At 43.1% G+C, this 14365-nt stretch overlaps 1 protein-coding gene across 1 annotated transcript in view; it reads right to left on the bottom strand.

Annotated features, from left to right (window-relative positions):
* Positions 1–2047: 2047 nt before the first annotated feature.
* The window catches only part of Rprd1a (regulation of nuclear pre-mRNA domain containing 1A), a 49739-nt gene continuing 37421 nt past the window's right edge, over positions 2048–14365 (bottom strand). The window contains exons 7-8 of the mRNA XM_032885328.1: positions 5230–5425; positions 2048–4942 (exon numbers count right to left, since the gene is read on the bottom strand). Coding sequence (XP_032741219.1) covers positions 5276–5425 — 150 coding nt within the window. The 3' untranslated portion in view covers positions 2048–4942; positions 5230–5275. The remainder of the gene's footprint in view (positions 4943–5229; positions 5426–14365) is intronic.

Below are 14365 nucleotides of genomic sequence, written 5' to 3'. Positions count from 1 at the left end.
TCCAGTTTTGTATTTTTCCACGAAGAGCAGAATTCAAATGTAATTCTAAAATGTGTTACATATCTAACTTTATAAGTTACGCACTTGGATCATGTTGGATGCTTAGCACAATTAAGACGTGTACTGCTCTTGCAGAGGACCCAATAATTTACACTCCACCTCTGACATGTGACTTACAGGTATACATACACACACAAGCATGCACAATAAATATTAAAGACAAAATGTTCATTTAAAAAGCAATCTTTAAAAATCTCAAATTACCTAGAGGATTTGTTTAAGAGGTGTATGTCCCTAACTTTGGATATTGTGACTAAATCTGGGCCCAATAATCTGCACTAAGACATTGCTGTTCCTGGCCAAAGCTAATGGTTGTGATCTAATGCACTTAGGAAAATGCAGCTTCAAAAACTGTACTATTCCGTTCCCACTAGCTTTTGCACATTTGAAGACACACACAGCTGAGTAGTGACCTCTGTGTCCCAGAAGATGCTCCATCAAAACATCACCTGAAAACACCCATCTACTGCTGTGCTGATTCAAGAAAAAATTTAAAAGTTCCTTTTCAACTTGACTAACTTGGGAGGGAGGAAAGCAATGTGGACAGTGGCTGTTACAGTGGGAACAGGAAAGAGAAGAGCAGAGCAAGCCCATCAATTAATATCAGAACAGAGAAGGTGGAAGAAGGAACAGTGAAGAAAAGAGAGACTCAATAAAGACAAGTAATCCAGCCTGTGTTCTTTGAGAAAGCAAACAAACAAACAAAAAATCAAACAAACAGAACAAAGCCCCAATGGGTACAAGAGTGAGGCAGGCAAAGCTGGCACTGAACTCAACTTAGGTATAAAGGAGGGGAGGTAAATGTGAAGGAGAGGCCTGGGAAAGTGCAGAGCCGGTGTGCAAACCCTTGGGGTCCCTCACATGTCTTGGGCAGGCTCTGGCTACGGGCCAGCGTATGAAACCCACTCTCTAGAGTAATGTGAACAGGAAACATGAATCCAGACCAAGTGGACAGATGTCATCTAGGAATGGGAGGAACTCGGCCCCAGCCAGAGGACTGTTGTCTCCCGAACTTTCCAGACCGCAAGAATCAGAACGTTTGGATGCATTTGATTAGTCCTTTTTCAGTAAGCCTCAACTAAGCCCCCTCACTCCGTGTGTGTGTGTGTGTATGCACACTCGCGTGTGCGTGTTTTACATCGCAGATCTAACCAGGGCCGTATGCTTATGTACAAGTGTTCTACGACTGCACTACATTCCCAGGTGCAGCTGAGTCTTAAACAAGCTCTAGCTGACACTGCCCTACAAATCCCAGATTTCTAGTATCTCCCAATTACATTAAATCCAAAGCGTAGGCCTAGGGTGTTGGTTAGTTAGCTCGACAGCACACACCTAGCATATGGGAACCGATTTTGAACCCTAGCACAACAAAAATTAACTTGGGCTGTCACAAGGAACCTTCAGGTATCACCCGAATCTGTGAGAAAGGAACCAACTATGTAATGAACTGTAAAACCTGTACTTCATTATTACCCATAATTGCTTAACTATTTGAGCATTTGTGTGTATGCAAGGTACATGTGCCCAGGTAGAGGTAGAAAAGGATGCTGGCTTTCTTCCTCTGTTGCTCTCCCCATTGTCTTGAGACAAGGGATCCTCTGAAGCTGAAGCTACTTTAGCTATCGTCGCAGCTGGCCAGGGCGTCCTGCAATGTGGCTGCCCCCACCCCCTAGGGCTTGCAGCTATGCTCAGCTTTTATGCAGGTGCTGGGGAATCAAACTCAAGGTCTCATGTTATACAGCACAGGCTCTTACCCACTGAGCTATTGACCCAGGCCCTACTTAAATATTTGAGAAAAGAATCAAGTTGGTGCTCAGCCATCTGAAGTTTAATAAATACCCCTAATGATTCTGATAGTCCTACAAGCCTGAACCACGGCCAAGTGAAAGCCCTGTCCTGTACTTTCTGTTTCACTCCCTCCCATTAGTCTACAACCTTCCTGTCCTTTACCAATGAATTGGATTCATAAAATAGCACACACAAAAACTCTTCAAAAAGAACACAAAACTTTATTAAGATCTTACACTGTCATCAGATACAGCCAAAGAAAAGGGTTTATAAAAGACGGAGAATCCCCTTCTCATGTGCTCCTGCCATCTGAGACTCGATGGCAACGAATGCTGTGTATAAACAAATCCATTGAGTAACCCAGTGTTCCCTTTCTGTACAGAGAAGAACTGAATTCACACTGTTAAAAGCCTTTTCTGGCACAACTGAGAAGCAGGGCTCATCTTTACGAGTAACTCCTAACAGCTAGTAAAGCACTGTGGGACTTTGCGTTACTTCACATCCTGTCCATGTCAGAGTGGGAATTCAGGAAGGCCCTCCTACCTTCCCAGTCACTGTCCTCTCCAGACTTCTCAGACCGTACGTGAGCCACACACCATGAAGCTACTCATGACAGTGGCAGCAGACAACATTCTCTGAACTGACAAGCATGATGGCTGGATCATCCTAGACTTTGTTGACGCTAAAGGATTTCTTAGAGAAAACCCTGATTCAGAATGCTGTGAGCAGCTGTCACAACAGCTAGGTGGGGTGGCTTTCCTCAGGGAAGGCTGGCTATAGAGCACAGCTCATTTCCAGGCTCCCAGCTCCCCATATAGTTCATTTACTTACTGTAGTGTTGTAGGAGCAGAGGGAGCACCGGGGAATCTGCTCACATTGCCACTCCGACAGCTCTCTGCACTGTTTGTGGAGAAAAGAGGAATGGTGTCCAATCACAGCACAGGACCTTGCTACAATGACACGCTTTCCCTTGAGGGCCAGGCCAGGTTGCTCTCACACCTGTAATTTACCTCAGGTACATGGTAGAGAAACTGTGCATGATTTAGAGTTTGGTATTTTATACCCCTCACCTAAGCCCATTTTTTTTTCTTTTTCTTAATGCAGGGCCTCACCATGTAACTAATGGCATGGATCTCACTCTACAGAACAGACTGGCCTTAAACTCACAGGGATCTTCCTACCTCTGCCTCCCAAGTACGGAGATTAAAGGCATGCACCACCACGCCCAGTTTAAGCCCATTAAGTTCATCTTCCTTTTAGAAAGGAAGGCAATCTCCTGAGGCTGAAAACCTGACTTCTAGAACAAACTGTACAGTTAGTATTCAGGTAGCGAGCTAACCAACAACTTGAAGTTTGGGGGATTCGGGTTTTGAGTACTAGCATTTATCACAGATCTCATCACGCTCTTTAAAAAAATAATACATTTATCATAAATATTTAGATCAGATAGTGGCATCAAAAGAGTATCTAAGTCTGTCTTCATGGTGAAAATATTCAGGAAACTTCTAAAAGATTTTATATCCTCCCAAGAGTATACCATTTATAAATTAGTTTTAAATGGAAAAGTATCTATTTTAGATGGATAAATCACTGTGTCAGCAAATCATAAATAAGTTCAAGATACTGAAAATAAGTTAACACACAAAGCTTTTGCTTTCAAAGACATCAACAACAAAAACTAACTTACTTGGCATACTTTCAAACCAGGCATAGTCAGGGTGTGTCATGTGCAGCATCCGTGCACCCTCCTGCTGCATCTTTTCTTCCACCCCTACCCCTAAGGAAAGGACAGCAGCACTGGCAGACGCCCCTTGCTGCTGCACACAGACCCCTTCCTGTGACAGACAAATGCTGCTCAGGACGTGCTTGAGCCACTCGTTGCCCATGTTATGAGTGTATCCGTGGTCAGGTGGGTTTGGCTCCCCGTTGAGCTTCAGCAGTGTGCACAGAGAACAGCTCTAAGTTCTGTGAGGAAATGTGTCCTAACTCCCAAATGTTGTCTAAATCCTGGGAAGACAGGACATGCAGGGGATGGGCGATGCCATACATGTAACTCTGTTTGAAGAGAGGTCAGTGTTTAAAGCACTGTTCCCAAATCTACTGTCATTTCTTCACATGTAAATTCACTTCAACTATAACCTCGAATACTGAGAAAGAAAGAGTGAAGCCGTTCAGAGTAGTGAGTATAATTGGCCTGTGAAATTTAAAAAGTGTTCTATTAACTATTTACTTTGACTCCGATTACATGAGAAATGCAAAGCAATGAAGGAGAAAAATATCCCCCTTCTGTCGTTATGAAACACAAACCTGCAGGCTCACAATGTAACTTAGAAGAAAGCTGGAGAGGAGCATGCAACTGCTCTCCCACACCAGGTTCAAGTAAAGGTACAGGTACATTTGCTGTGTATTTACATCTGTAAACATACAAATATAAAACTCACCACATCTACCCTGTAGTACAGCATTGCGTAATTCCAAAATATACAGTCATTCAAAACCTTACGGAAATAAAGTGTTCCGGGCAACTTAATTGGACATTATGGATACTGAGTTGTTGAGCTAATCAAGCTAAGAGCTATTGTTTACATTACATCACAGGGATTAAGCATGTCGCCATCTGATGCGTCCTTTCTTTCCTCCCCACGGCTGGTGTTTTGTTAAAGGGATCTGATGTAGAGAAGACTGACCTGACAGAGGCAGTCAGCTGTAGAGCTGGAGTTGTCCTCTTGGTAGGTGTCAGAACTTGCAACATTCTCAAAGCATTAACTGCACTTAGTTCTAAATAGTGTGATCAAGGGACTCTATTTAACAGGCCTCCTATTCTGGGATGGCATTTGGGATGGAACTACTATAGTGCTACCGGGGAAACATTCTCTAGGCTTTAATTTGACCCTGCACATGGCATCCATGTCTAGCATTAAAACTCAAAAGGCATGAGGACACACAGAACCAGTATTTGGTGGCAAGAGTAAAGGTGAAGTTGAAACACTTAGTCTCTTCTATAATCAAGTCCTAACGATCCCAAAAACAGTCTCACATCAGCTCCTGATCAGTTCTTCTCATTAGGAATTAGATAGTGTACAGTGATTAGATACTGAAAAAAATAAAGAAAAATAATTGAAAATACATGAAGAAATAGAAACATGGAATTTTTCACAAGGCCTTGGATCAAAAAAAATTTACAAAAGATATTTTGAAAATAATCATTAAGTTCATTAATACACAGAAATCACTTGGTTTTAACTAAGTCGTGTTAACTCACCAATAAAATAGTAAAACAAACCAACATTTTAGACATTTTATACTGCCTTGCCATTTCTTGTGTTAGTACCATTCTCTCAACAATGTACAAAAATAACTCTACAGGACTATTCACCTAACCTGTCTCCATGTCTGGCAAAGTCCTGGCCCTGGAGGAGACTGGCCATCAATCTTCACTGTAGATGTCCCCAGCAAAGGGCAGGTGCATGTGACTGCCAGTGACATTGGGCAAACGAGATAAATCTGGCAGGCTCTGGATCCGGGCTCTGAGTTCTTTTCGTACCAAGGAAACTCGGGCTAACTTGCGCTTGTATTCCTGTAACAACAAACCATTCGTGTTAGCTTTCTAGCTCTCTGCTGATTCTCTGCAGACAATTTGTATTATTTAGTTAATGCCAAAAAGATGATCATTCCACCGTGAGTTTAGTCAAATGGGCTACAGAGGCAGTAGAGGGGTGAATAAAGGTGCACAATATCCATGCAATAAAGTGTCACAATGAAACCCACTAGCATCTACTTCCTTAAACTGAAGCTGAAGTTTCTAAGTGTTCTCTCTGACTGCTAGCAACACACCATTGCGACATTATCAGTGACTGGGACTTTGTCTCTACTACAAGCCAGTGGCTTCATAATACATTGTAACTTCATTGGTGGTAGGTTTAAAACAGTTACACTGGCCTTGGATTCAGTATGAAGCTGAAGATGTCCTTGTAATTCTGATCCTGTTGCCTAAACCTCCCTACTAGGATTGAGAGCAATGAATCACCACACTCAGGTTATGTGGTGCTGGAGAGGAATGTGGGGTTCTGTGTACTCTAGGCAAGCACTCTACTACTGAACCTAGGGGTTGGGGTCAACCCCTAGAGTCCTTTATTACTATCTATATTACTGCCTTAAAATTAATATCATGACTACACCCCCACTATTATTAATAATATATATATTTTGAAATTCTGATAGCCTATCTTCAATGCCACTTGCAACATTTACAAATGGTATGCATTTTCTTTTATGTATTAACTTCAAATGGGGAACACAGATCACCAGACTGGCACCAAAAGCAGGAAAAATAATTTTAAAAGGCTGGCAACCCATAATTCAAGGAATAAAAGACAATAAAGTGAGTTCGGATGATCCTTGGTTTAGCAGGATGAACCCATTGTCTGTAGTAATTTCTCACCCTAAATGAATCCTCACAATCCCCAGGCAAATCCTCCCCAGGAGAGCTTGTGGAAGTTCTTATACTCTTAGCTAATAGAGATGAGGCCTGAGGGGGAACAAAAGTAGATATCCAGAACCCTTCTTCTGTGTACCCCAGTGTTGGCTGTATACTTGAATTTCCTTAGTGATTTCTAAGGAGAACACACCTCCCCCTTTTTTTGTTTGCTTGCTTGCTTGTTTTGTCTTTAAGAGAACTACTGGCCCCACTACGTATCAGTATCTGAGAACATCCAGAAAAGGGTCCAGACCACATGAATTTTATGTCTCCCAAATGATGCTACCACACAACCAGATTAGTAAGACACTCACTTCCCTATCAACCAGAGTGTAGTCTTAGTACTTATTTCTAAGCCTCCTCTTTAAAATCATAATTGCCCTGGCAGGGCAGAGGATCTGTCAGACGAGTACGACCCACAGCTCTAAGCTGCATTAGCTACAAAGCACACTGATAGCCACAAACCTGAGAGGTTTCAGTGTCCTTGCTTTCCCACCAATTCTGATGACAAGGTGTACTAGCAATGCTCCAAAGACTACAACCTTGAGGGCTGACTCCCTTTTGCTTGCCAGGACAGTCTTAGCATGCCAATGGTGCACCCCCATGGCAGCTCGAGTGGTTTACAAACATTCAGAAGCAGAGGAGGAGGTCTCTTTAGGTTAACTACACACTTCTAAAGAGCAGGAAGAAGAAGGATGACCTCAGTGAAAAGAATGCTTGTCTAGCATGTGGAAGCCCTAGGTTCACTCTTCAGCAGCAGGTAAACTGTATGTGAGGGAGGGAGATGTACTACAATCAATTAGAGCACCCTGCTATTCCTGACATCATCTCACCCTGTAGCCTAGACCCCAACCCCAAGGGCGATGTTAATGGAAGAGAAAAACAACTTTAATTCTTCTCCATCCTATCCTGTTGTGTTTAACTGGTAGCTAGTTTTAAATACTGATGCACAGCCAGGAGTAATGGCACCTTTAGTCCTAGCACCCAGGAAGTGGTGGCAGGCGGATCTCTGTGAATTCAAGACCAATCTGGTGTGCCCTCCAGTTCTAGGCCAGCCAGAGCTACAAATACACACACACATGCACACATACATAGTAAGGTGTAAGATAACACTATAGACTACGTGCCTGAAATCGGATCTGTGTATGAAGTCAAAGAACTGAACAGAAGCAAAAAAAACTGGCATTTTTGTATTTGACATTCTGGGGTTTTATAGCCCAGTATTTTTTTAAATATTTTTATTCAAAACTGAAAATTACCTACTAGAATAACCAACTTGTTTCTTTTCTGTGTGTCCCATTAAATTACTCTGCAACCTTAGTACTACAAACTGTTCTCTGACCTCCACATGTGCAACCTGGCACACAAATACACACATGCACAAAATACATTTAGTTTTGAAAGGATACAGGCTTTTTTCAGAAGCCTAGACATCTTCCTCATAACATTCTCCCTAATCTAAATCACTATCTGTCAAGCTTTGGCTGGGTCATCCTTTATGACTTTATCAAAAACCAAGCACACCACTCCCACATATCTAAGCCAACTCACTAAAAAACTCCCACTGTAAGAAATAAAACTTATGAAACCATATGTGTGCTAATTTGGGCTTCAACCCACACAGTAAGAATGGAACCGACAGGTTCTGGGGAAGCCTGCAGCATGGGACCACTCCTAACCTTGGTCTAAGTCCCCACCCAGCTGCTCCCTTACAAAGGCCCACATTTCCAACCCCGCCCTCTCATCTCCACTCTACTTCCCAGTCTCACCCCACAGAAGCAGTCAAGCTTCATTCAAACACAAGTGCACTGGTTTAACCCACACCCTCCATTCTTAAAACGTTTACCCCTAAGTCAGTCGTGGTGGTGCCCACCTTTAATCCCAACACAGAGGCAGAGGCAGTTGGAACATGGAGCTTGAAGCCAGCCTGGTCTACATAGACAGAGTTCCAGGTTAGGCAGGGATACTTAGAGACCCTATCTCAAACAAAGGGTTGGGGGCTGGAAGCTGGCTTAGCTCTTAAAGGCTTGGCCCAAAGGAAAACAAACAAAAACCCCAAACCCATAAAAACATACCATTGTTACAGAGCTGTTTCTGTCTAGAACCTTTCTGACCACCCTTCCTCCTTCCGCTTACACACTAAAATGCATGTGCCGTCTTAACCAGAAGGAGCCTTCACCTTGCCATGCTTCAACACCGCGTTAAGGCCCAGGTTTAAAACTGAGGTAATACACTTTTTATCATGTTGAAGTCCTGGGCTCAAGACCAGCACCAAAGGTAGTGGGGGTGTTGAACCAGTCCCTTAGAGGATGTGATCAGCCCTGTAAACACTGTCAAGTTGAGACTTCAAACTGGAGTTTTTCTCTGTAGCCAATCCTTATGTATAGATGACTTCATAAATGCTCTTGACCAAACATGGCCACCAACACTGCCTGCTCCTACCTCAGCGGACCTCTGTGCTGTGCTCACTTCTCAAAGCTCGTTCTAACCTCAAGTACTACAGGATTGTTTCCAAATTTCCTACTTGTACTGGGGAGGACACAAGTTTTGTATGGTAACATGCAGAGCGCTGACTACTAAGATCAAGTCAGGACACAGATAAACTCTGCTTCGGCAATTTCCTACCTCCATGCCCTTGAGCAAGGATTAAAGGAAGGGCAGTTTTACAGATCTGTAATGCTAAAACTGTGATTGCCACTCTGGGATAGCATCTGAATAGCTCAAAACAAGCAGCTACAGCAGCAGCTCTCAACCTTCCTAATTCCTAATGCCTGGGCCCTTTAACACCTCATATTGTGCTGACTCCCAACCTTAACATAATTTTTGTTGCTACTTCATGACTGTAATTTTGTTACCGTTATAAATCATAATGTAAATATCAGTGTTTCCCCATGGTCTTGGGCAACCCCTTAGAGAGGGGCATTCAATCTCTAGGTTTGATCACCACTGAGCTAGAAGAGTGAACTTCCCAGGCTGGGTGGGGTCACACACACTAAAAATCATAGCACTTGGAAGGCATAGGCAAAGTAGCCTAAAGTTTGAAACTAGCCTGGTCTATATAGTGAGTGCCAGGCCAGTATGAGCAACAAGTTCTGGAGACCCTACCTTAAGAGGAAAAATAAAATAAAACAAATCAAGAGTTATTTTAGGCATTAAGCAGTTGTTCTAAAACTCACTAATATAAAGGTTTTTAAACGTGTACATTTCACCGTTCCTTGAAAATGATTCTATTCCTGCTCTCTCTTTTCTACACAATTGTGACAAAAACCAAACCAAAGCAAAACCAAAACCCCACAAAACTAGGTGTAGTGCCTGTGTTTTCAGTACTAATGAGGCAGGGAAGAGGAGGAAGTCAGCCTGAGCCAATCTCAAAAACCTATCCAAAGAAAACACGGATTTAAAAACAAACAAACAAAACCTATCAAAACAAAGATGAATTCCCACTACATCTCCAAGACACCAGAAAGGCTGGGCAAAGAGAAGGACCTGCCTATTAAAGCCCACTCACTTCCTGGAGCCCTCTGCTGTAGCGTATAGCATGCCACACCAAACCAGGAACACTAGGATTAATTCTTTTGAACTGTTTTTGTGACCTACTGGAAGCATCTTGAGCAGATTTCAAAACACTATAAAAACAGGCTTAGACAAGTCACTCTGTCCTCCTTGCAAGGGCTATCTCAAGGGTTCAGTAAGTATAACACAACTAGATTGACAATACCTGTTTATCAACACCTATAGTTTCAGAATAGTAACATCCTAGCACAAAGACTTCTCTCCACAAAAATTCTTTTTTTTTTTTTTTCTTTTTTCTTTTTTTCGGAGCTGGGGACCGAACGCAGGGCCTTGCGCTTGCTAGGCAAGCGCTCTACCACTGAGCTAAATTCCCAACCCCACACAAAAATTCTTAAATAGAACACTATTTCCATCTAACTCCAGAAGCTGCATCTATGCAAATATCCAAGCAGTTTATCTCTGAAATCTGTGTATCATTATATCTGACCACTTAAATTCTGCTATGAACTCAAGATACTTCATCTAGCATACTCTAACCCAAATGAAAAATGCCAGTTATTATTCTAAATACTCCGTATAGAGACTACATGCTCTACAAGATGAAACTTGTCTTGGTTAGGGTTTTACTGCTGTGAACAGACACAATAATCAAGGCAACTCTTAGAAAGGACATTTAATTGGGCCTGGCTAACAGGTTCAGGGGTTCAGTCCATTATCAAGGTGGGAGCATGGCAGCTACAAGGCAGGCATAGTGCTGGCAGAGCTGAGAATTCTACATCTTCATCTGAAGGCTGCTAATGGAAGACTGACTTGTAGGCAGCTAGGATGAGCATCTTATAGCCTACACCCACTCCAAGAGGAGCACATCTTCTAAGAGTGCCAACCACCTGTGCCTGCATATACAAACCATCACATTCCACTCCCTGGCTTATTCAAACACGAGTCTATGGGGGTCATATCTAGCCATAGCACAATAAAAAGTACGCCTAGTCCAATTTCCAAAAATCCCCATAGTCTAAAGCAGTTTCAAAAAGGTTAAAAGCCCAAAGCGCAAAATCTCTTCTGAGATCCATCCAATCACTTAACTGTAATCTCCAAATCAAGACAGGAAACCAGCTGGACAAACTCCAAACTCTGCATCTCCCTGGCTGATGTCAAAACAGTTTTCAGATCTCCAATTCCTTTTCATCTTTGTTGACTACAACAAACTTCTTTTCCTGGGCTGGATCCACTCCCTGTTAGCAGCTTTCTTCAGGAGATAGCCTATGGTTCTGGCATCTCGAAAATCTTGAAGTCTCTAAAGCAACTTAAATGTTACAGTTTCTTGTTTCAATGTCTGGGATCCACACATGATTTTCTGGACTCCTCCAAAGGACTGGCATCACTAATCCAGGTCTTCCCTCTGTAGCACTCTAGGTTCTAATTAACTCCACTCCACTGCCACTGTTGTTCTTGGTGATCATTCCAAGGTACTGGCATATCCAATAGCTGGGTCTTCTGCAACTAGGCTTCGCCAATAGCTTCATAGGCTCTGTTCATGGTGCCAAGCCTCAAATACTTTGCATGACCCCTTCAGTCCTGGGCCATCAAATGCAACTGAGGCTGCACCTTCACCAATGGCTTTCCATAGCCTCACAGCGCCAGGCCTCAGCTGCTCTTCATGACTCCCCTTCATGCCTTCAAAACCAGTACCACCTGGGTGACTCTTACACATTACCAAGTCCAGCTGCATCATGACATACAACCTTGGCTATCTCTGAACACTTCCCAGATTGATGCTGGTCTCTTCTCATCTCCAGCTAACCTGCATCAATTGTCCCAACAGTCCCTTCTACTTTTCACTCTAAAGCCAGAGACAGCCACATGGCTGAAGCTACCAAATCCTGCTGCTTGCTGGGACTGGAACATGGCTCCCCTTATTGTATTACCAGCTTTCTTTTCTGACTCCCTCTCTGCCTAAGCCTGGCTTTCCTGGAACTTGCTCTGTAGGTTGACATTGAACTCAGAGATCTGCATGGCACTGTCTCCTATAATGCTGGGATTAAAGGTGTGGTCCACCAAGCCTGGATTTAAGCTTTTGTTCGCCTAAAACCTACTTTGCTCCAGGCTGGCCTTGAAATCAGAGACCTGTTTAGCTCTGTCTCCTGGGACTATAGGTGCATACCACTATGCCTGGATCTAAATTTAGCTGGGTAGAATCTTACCCCAAATTCCTTAATCTGTTATCTCCTAGAAGATAGGATTCACTTCCATTTCACTTCCTGGTGCTCCTTTAATACTCAAACTATACATTTTATATTTTCCTTTTTCAGTTTGCTATGCTTATTTAAAATGCTGTTCATGGGCGTTAACCAGAGAACAAAGTCTCTGCTGGGCTTTTTTGAGATTTCCTTTGTCAGTGCAGTTAATATAAATCTTTTCACCTTAGCCTTGGGTAGACAGGAGCAAAAAACAGCCACATTCTTCACCAAGATACTACAAAAACAGTCTTTACATACTGAAATTCTCCTCTGAAACCTCTTGGGCCAGGTCTGCACAGTTCAAATCACTCACAGCAACAAAGTCTTCCATATTCCTATTAGGATAACCCATTAGCCCAACTTAAAGCATTCCATGGTTTTCCAAATCTGAAGTCCCAAAATCCACATTCTCCCAAACAAATGCATGGTCAGGCCTATCACAGCAATACCCCAGTCACTGGTACCAGCTTCTGTCTTAATTACGGTTTTATTGCTGTGACCAGACACCATGACCAAGGCAAAGTCTTATAAAGGACAATATTTAATTGGTGCCAGCTTATAGGTTCAGAGATCCAGTCCATTATCAAGGTGGGAGCACGACAGCATGTAGGCAGGCATGGTGCAGGCATAGTGGAAGGCTGCTAGTGGAAGACTGACTTCCATGCAGCTAGCATGAGGGTCTTACAGCCTATACCCACAGTGATACACCTATTCCAACAGGGCCACACCTTCTAACAGTGGCACTCACTGGGCCTAGCATCTACAAACCATCACAAAAGTTAAGTCATAACCATTAAGAACCTTCACTCAACGTCAACAGAAAAATGAAAAACAAAGGTTCAAACTTGGACTGGCTCAGTCCTGATGCTTCCCATTACGCCCTCCTGTTTCTTGAACCCTGGAATTAACTGAGCAATGGGTATTCTCAATGCTCTGCACTGAAAGCCCCTACACCACCACCCGATCACTGCTGAAAAAGGTGAGCGACCAACCAAGGAGAAAACTGCCATTTTAAACACCTCTGTGTCTAAGGGCACATCATTGAACACCTCTGTGTCTAAGGGCACATCATTGAACACCTCTGCCTTTTTCAGTAGTTGAGTCACCATTTCCACCTATGTAAATATTCAGGTGATTTTTACATTCATTAACAACAACAAAAGAATAAAAAAGATGGCCATGAGGGCAAGTTCATTTAGAAATGGTGCCTAGTGCTCCAGGAAAGCTGAATCCACTGGCGAGTCTCTGTTTTAACCTTAAAAGAACAGAGGTATTGGTAAGATGTGAGCTGACAGGCAGCATACAACACTAGTGACTTCTCCATTAACCAGGCAACCTCAAAAGCAAGACGATGCCAACTTAAAAAAAAAAAAAAAAAAAAAGACCTGCTTCTACACACGCTGATGACTAAGGGGAGCTGATATAACTTGTTAGCTTGAAGTTTTATTTTCTGGTAACTATTACATCACAGTATCTCTGGGCTGTTAAATATCATGTGACATATAAATAGGATGTCCCATTGCTCTACAGCTTCAAAGAAGTATGCCAGAAAGACAAGTCTGGGCTAGTGTTTGGAATAAAATTACAGAGTTGTCTATGTTACTTGTATCCTCAGTGGGCTGATACCACGAGGTGCACACCAAGAAAGTTCTGCATAGAGCTGCTTCACTCACACAGGTCTCACTTAGGTCGACACTGAACCCACCTTTCCCCTCACCCTTGTTATGTACATAATCCGATCACACCATCACCTCCAGCATCAGACTTCCTTCACTTTCAACCGTCTTTTGACATAAAACCCCAGGTTGGTGGGTTTTCACCCTCTTTACCAGTCTTCCTGGGATGCTGTGCACCAAGGACAACCAGGCCCCTCCATCTTGCCCACAGCTTTGTCCAACCCATTACAATTCTGCTGCACTGCAGGAATTCCCCTCTGGCTTAAGTCTCCTCTCTGGTGTCCTAGGATGTAAACCGGATCCGCCCAGGTTTAGACTGCATTTTGTTCCCTCAGTCTTGCCTGACATTCTAGCTTCCCTAGATCAGGATTTGGTTTCTGCCATTGATTCTGGAAACCCTTAGTCATTGGGGCTTCATGTCTTTCCTGCTTCTCTCTTCTGGTATTCCAGGCATGTAATAAAACCGTCTCAATCCTTGGATGTACTATTTGTGGATGTGTCTTTCTGTTCCTTTTCCACTCTGCATCTGTTAGGGAAGTTCCCATTGGCCCTCACACCCTCACCAAGTATTTTCATGGCTGTCCTTCACTGCGTCAGATGCCTGTCTGAAG

This window comes from Rattus rattus, chromosome 15, assembly GCF_011064425.1.
Source record: "Rattus rattus isolate New Zealand chromosome 15, Rrattus_CSIRO_v1, whole genome shotgun sequence".
NCBI classification, from domain to species: Eukaryota; Metazoa; Chordata; class Mammalia; order Rodentia; family Muridae; genus Rattus; species Rattus rattus.
The sequence above is the reverse complement of the archived record's forward strand: the minus strand, read 5'-3'. Positions and strand labels throughout refer to the sequence as shown.